The sequence below is a fragment of the Hibiscus syriacus genome, unplaced genomic scaffold, assembly GCF_006381635.1.
Source record: "Hibiscus syriacus cultivar Baekdansim isolate YM2019G1 unplaced genomic scaffold, ASM638163v2 tig00111715_pilon, whole genome shotgun sequence".
NCBI lineage: Eukaryota > Viridiplantae > Streptophyta > Magnoliopsida > Malvales > Malvaceae > Hibiscus > Hibiscus syriacus.
In genome coordinates, this window is record NW_024063160.1 from 609,451 (window position 1) to 615,775 (window position 6,325).

General features: G+C 36.7%; 1 protein-coding gene across 1 annotated transcript; it reads right to left on the bottom strand.

Annotated features, from left to right (window-relative positions):
• Window positions 1-2,553: 2,553 nt before the first annotated feature.
• LOC120168246 (probable DNA-3-methyladenine glycosylase 2) lies at window positions 2,554-6,060 on the bottom strand. Its single transcript, XM_039177034.1, has 2 exons — window positions 4,750-6,060; window positions 2,554-2,847 (listed from the first exon to the last, which is right to left on the bottom strand). Exons 1-2 carry the CDS (start codon window positions 5,916-5,918, stop codon window positions 2,826-2,828), a joined length of 1,191 nt encoding a protein of 396 aa, XP_039032965.1. The 5' UTR covers window positions 5,919-6,060; the 3' UTR covers window positions 2,554-2,825.
• Between the last annotated feature and the right edge of the window lie 265 nt (window positions 6,061-6,325).

The following is a 6,325-nucleotide window of genomic DNA, read 5'->3' on the forward strand; positions in this document are numbered from 1 at the left end:
TTGTACATGATTTGTCCCGTTAAATTCTTCACATTCCTTCCAGCTAATTGCTAGATTAATATTATGGCTTCTCCAATGCCGTCCCATGATCTTTGCCATGTGGATTAAGTAATAGAATATTCGGACAAATAGTGAGGGCTGGGGGAGGTGATGGAGACAATAACAATTTTTCAAACATACGAAATGTCTAATTGTTGAATCTTAAAAGTAAAACTAAGCGGGAATTCCAAGATCATAATACTAATAATGATCTGGTAAAACCCGGCAAATAGGTATCTTTGTAGGGATTATGCGGCGAACAAACTTCTTTGCATCAAAGAGTACAAGCCTCAAGGTGTGGTTTGATACGTTTTCATCTTAAAATAAGCTGATTAATTTCAATGGTTTAATCTATTCCGCTTAAAGTATATCATTCGTCACTTAACTATTTTTTCATATTTATTTTAGTTATTAAAATTTAAATATTTTTAATTTAATCATTAAACTTTTAAGTGACTCATGTTTTGATCACTCCATCGTTAAATAATTAACGGCGTTCTAATATGGCAACCCAAACCAAAACGATATCGTTTTGAATCCCTACATGAAACCAAATTTAGCTCAAAATGACATCATTTTCCATCATTTATTCTTTCTTCTTTTTAAAGTTTAATGACCAAAGAGGTGGCAAACGGTCGGTTCATGTCATTTCTGTTCGGGTCATTTTGATTTAGACTTAATTCGGGTCAGATCGGATTATTTCGAGTTTTAGATTTATTCGGGTCGACAGTAAGTCGGGTCGGGCTGTTTCATTTCGGGTTTTAGTTTAATCGGGTTTATAGTAAGTCGGGTCGATTCAGGTATCGGGTCGGATCAAATCGGATGGGTTGATTTCGGGTTGGATCAAATCGGATGGGTTGATTTCGGGTTGGATCAAATCGGAACGATTAATTTTTGGGTCAGATCAATATCCAATCAATTATTTTTGATTTGGGTCAACTTTGGATGTTCATGTCAATTCAGGTTGAGTTAGGTATAAATCAAATCAAGTGTATATAGAATTATTGATATATTTTTGTAAAAAAAACATGTCTATTTTAAAAAAAAACTTATCATTTGTGTTCAATGTGATTCAAATTCAATTATCATTTACAGATTGCATACTTATACTTTTAAATATTCTAATTTCATTCTTAAATTATGGCTCTCATTCTAAATTAGTCCTTAAACTTTTGAACATTCAAATTTCATCCCCAAACTATGAATCTTATTCTAAATTGATCCCTTAAATTTTAGATCTTTCAATTTTATCCTCAAATTCATCCTCAATAATTTAGGATAAAATTGAAATATTCAAAAAGTTTGGGGATCAATTAGAATGAAGATCATAGCTTGGGAATGAAAATGAAATGTTCAAAAGTTTGAAGACTAATTTAGAATAATAGTCATAGTTTAATGATGAAATTGAAATGTTTAAAAGTTTAGGGACTGATTTGAAATAAGGATCATAGATTGAGGATATATGATGCAATTAACTCATTAATAATTATTCATAATTTGATTTAAATAAATTGAAAACTAGGTTAAAATAAGTTATTTTAGCATTTGTATACACTTTAACCCAATTATTGGGTTAAAACCAGGTTAATGTTCTGTTCAGATCGTGTTTAGATAAATTAAATTAGGGTTACTTTTGATTCAAGTTATTTTCGATTCGGGTTACTTTTGGTTTGACTAAAATTTGGGTCGATTTCAATTCAATTTAGTTTTTTCAAGTTTCGAGTTAAATTTGGGTCATCATGTTCGAGTCTATTTCGGGTCTCGGTTCGGGTAATCGGGTATAGCTCAAAGTTGTCAATTCTAAAAATAAGAATGAGAATATAGTTGAATGATAAAAAATTTGGGTCATCATGTTCGAGTCTATTTCGGGTCTCATGGACTCGAGTATCACCCCACTCTCGTGGCGGAAAAACCGGTCGTTCAATTTTTTCTCAAACCGGTTATACTATCCGGTTTTTAAATATCCGATCCGGTTTAAAAAAAACCGGTTTTTTCAAAATCCGGTTTCGGATATTTTTTACCCAAAATCGGATATTCGGATTTTTTGTGCACCTCTAGTGCCAACATTAATTGAAGACAAAAAATAACAAAAGAGAGAAAAAGAAAATAATATAATTTTACCCAAAATCACTTCAGGCGTTTAAAACAAAAAAATTTTAGACATTTGTCAATTAAACCATATAATAATGATCCGAAATATGCGGGAAACAGATTTCAGAGCTCGTCGGCCGCGGAGTTATGCAGCGTACAAAGTTATTCTCGGGAAAGAGAAAAAAAAATAAGACTGCCGAGGAGAGAAAAACGGAATGTTCATAATTGCTTTGATATTTGTAAAGGAGCACCATACATACCCTATAGGCAACTAAACCGTGGGTGCTAGTGCTAGCATAATTTGTATTCATATTCAGCAGTAGCTCGAACCTAAAACAGGTTGGCTTGACCATATCTGAGGATGTAGCTTAACCATAATTGATTAATAAAGGTTGTTCTAACATGCAGCCAGTTATTAAACAATTCAAGAGACAAGTTTCACAACCAGCAGTGGTTTGCAATCCATTAATGTCTTGTATTAGACAGTTGACATCTAAAATTGGACCAACCAGGCATTGTGTTTATTCAAAATCTAAAAGCAAATTTAGCAGAACCAAGTTAAAAGACTGAAGTCTTATAAACATCAATGGCTTTCAGAACAACGATTTCACACAAATAGTTTCCTTTGAAGTGCCTGCCTTACAAGTTGATCAATGGATTGTGCAAAAAGCCAAACATTCCACCTCCAATGACAATCATTGCCCCCACGCACAGGCCCTGATAACATATAACAGGCAGAAATATCATTATAAAAGGATTATAAAGAAGTTTTAAAGCTTGAAGAAGAAACAAATAAGGAAAGAAAAGGTTAGTTTCCAGGCTGCATGAAGCATTTAACCCCATGATGATTTCTGTAATTTGCCATGTAATTCTGTTGCAAAAGTTAATAGGTTATCATGAATTTTAGATTAGTCCCTTGAGGTTCTACGCGGGGTCAATCACGCAGCGCATTACTATCCCTGCTGATATCATAATATCAATTTGATAATTTATTCTATGCTGAAAAGTAATTATTTACATATGATAGCATATGGAAATTTAACTGGAACTTTAAACAGAAGATTTTAAAAAAAAATTATTGAAAGTTTATGGCATTTGGAAACCGGTAAGCTGCTAGAAACCAAAATAAAAATGTAGGATATTTCCTTAGACTAATTCTTATTCAGGCTTTTTACCTTAAACTAGTGAAAGGGATGCAACTTCATATCAAACTAAGAATATAACGAAAAGGACAAATGCTGCAAACAATCAACCATCAGTAAGATCGTCTAAACTTTTCAAGGAACTTCATTTAGCAGAATGGGAATCCAAACCTGAAGGTTCTAGTTTCTACTAGAATTCCAAGCAATGTAGCAGAAGAGTTCAGGCACATAAACCATACAAGGCTGAAAAGCATACAATGATTGACAGGCCCTATTTTCCATTTGATTTATACACTTATAACAGCTAGATATATGGGATCCATGCTCAATAATACTCGTAATATGAACGTCTCCATCGAAATGATCATGGATGCAAAGACATATAATAATAAAACGATGATTAGTTTGAACATGGTATCACGAGTATCCACAACAATCCTAAACTTAACTCCCAGAAAACAAGACTCCCCAAAGGTTACGCATCTTGTAACATCACACTTTTGGGCAAAACAAATATCTACGTGTACATCTGTCTAATTCTAACTGCCGTCATGACCAAACATCAATTCATTGACTTCTTTCAAATGTAAAACATGAACAAATTATCATCAAGATGTTTTCATGCTAACATGAACAAAGATCTACCCATGCTCTCCCTATTATCATCTCTGCATTATCTATCAAGATTTGTACTTCTAAATGGATAATATATGAAAACACTCAAGAGCCAACCTTAAAAATTGAAAGAGGTAAACTGGATTTCTGTAGCATGTAAATTGGACGAAAATAGAAATGGAAATAAAAAATCAAATTGACTTTAGTAGCATAAATTCTACTGAATATCAGGAGAAGTACACCATTAACATCTTACATTTAGTCATTTTCAATCAAAATCATATTCTTTTTCTTCTGGATGAAAAAATCCACCTGTTTGTTGTCTTCCTTTCTTTTCACAGTGTTATACAAATAAATATAGCATTTCAGGACATTTTTCGATGGCCATGCAAATCCTGCCAGTTGCCTTAAGTTAGAAGGTCAGCACCCTTTTCTCAATTTATTTTTCTCCAGAAAAGGATATTGCATTGCAAGGTACATATAATATCCAAGCATGTAAATACTTAATCAGTAAAAGGAACTTCACATTCTAATACTTCAATAAACTTCCTCAAGAGCTAAAGACAGCAAAATAACATATTTTAAGTCTACCAACTAGCACATGAAATACATATAAAAGATAGCTCTCGGTTACTCTCAATCCTACATCAAAAATATAACCATTCAAATAAAATCTTCAAGCACACAAGGCAAAAATGAGGAAGGACTAATGTCATTTTAAATGTTAAATGCCTCTAAATTAGAATCAACCCAGCTCTTAATAGGCGAGGAGACATTTCTTTTCCACAAAATGCAACTAACACTGACAACACCAAAACATGCAACAAAGCAAACTAAGTTTTCTTTATGAAAGTGATAATACCCAAGGTTAAAAATGCTATTAATGGGGTCCAGAAGCTGGGGTTGCTGATGATGTTGTTGTTGTTCCTCTTGTTGCTGCAGTGGTGGAAGACTAGCACCAGCAGCAACAGCCGCAGCACTTGAAGGAGTTCCTTTGGCCTCCACAAACCTCCACAGATACCATGAAGCAACTGACCTGTATGGCCTCCACTTCTCACACAACTGATCCATCTGCGAAGGCCTTGGCAACTCCTCCAAATTGTAGAGCATTTGAACCCCTTTCCGAATCCCGAGATCATTGATTGGCAAAACATCCGGTCTATGAAGCGAAAAAATCATAAACATATGAACCGACCAAGAACCGATCCCATTTACCATTGTAAGCATGGTAAAAAGTGATTTGTCATCCATATTTACAATCGCCGAGTCTGATAATATCCCCGTCTGGTATTTTCTCGCGAGATCATGAAGGTAACTCGCTTTTCGTCCCGAGACACCAATTTGTCGCAGTTGTTGAGGGGATAAAGAAATGACAGTTTCAGGAACAACGCCGTTTTCACCTCCACAGAGTGCGATGAAGCGAGTGTAGATGGATGTTCCGGCTTTGAAAGCGAGCTGCTGGTATAAAATGCTTCGAGTGAGAGCAAGGAAAGGGGTATGGAAAGTGTCGAAAGTCGGAGGGGGATTAAGCTCAATTAAGGAGGCGAGAAGGGGATCGGCGTTGCGGAGGTAGCGGATGGCAGTTTCTACCTCGCCTTCGCAAGAGAGGGACCGCGCAATTATTCGTGGAACCACAACCGCTAAGGCTCGATGTTGAGCGAGTTTTGTTTTGGAAGCTTTACCGACGGTTTTAGGCGGTTCCGTCACGGATGTGGAGGAGCTCGCTCCTTGTTGTGAGGCATTAGGGTCGAAGTTCGGGTCAGGGGAGAGTTTCCGGATCTTTCTAGGGCGGGAAGGGATTTTCGAAGGAGGAGACGAGCTTGGGAGAGGAACATTGACGAGCTCCGTTGACGCAGGGGCTACAATGGCAGTACTAACGGTGGAGACGGAGGGAACAGCAGCGGCGGAGGTATTATTCGGGTCTTCAGTTAGGGTTTGAGGTTGGGCTTGGGTCGGTGTAGAGGAGGAATCGTGTAGGGCCTGAGATTGAGGAGGGTGTGGTTGAGGCTGCGCCGGGGTTTGCTCGCCCATGTGAGATGGAGATGTAATTAAGAAATCGGTAAGTTACCGAAGGCGGCGGCGGATGTAGTGTTGACGTTCGCAATGGGCGTCGGGTTTAAGGATTAGAAGGAAAAGATGAGCAACTCGAGGGTTAGGAGAAAAGTATAATGACTCCAAACATACAAAAGTGCAGTGACAGACCCTTCTTTTTTTTATAATTTAATCCTTAAAATTTCCCATCTAAACCGTGCTTTAATTTTCTCACTTCAGTTGCCGAACAATTGTCGTCTCCCGAGAAGGTAAAGTTTCATCGCTTATTGATATTCCGTGTATAATAAGCTGCATCACAAAGGACAGCCCAATTCAAACAAGTCTAGGTTAAGAAGCGGTCCGGAAAACTTGCCTGTTAGGCATGTTTTGGCCCATCAGTATGACTC

Excerpts from the sequence above, each read along its gene's own strand:
- LOC120168246 (XM_039177034.1), bottom strand. The coding sequence starts at position 5,918 with ATGGGCGAGCAAACCCCGGCGCAGCCTCAACCACACCCTCCTCAATCT. Across the intron at positions 2,848-4,749 it reads AATAGCATTTTTAACCTTGG|GGCCTGTGCGTGGGGGCAAT; the intron begins GTATTATCACTT and ends ATATGTTATCAG.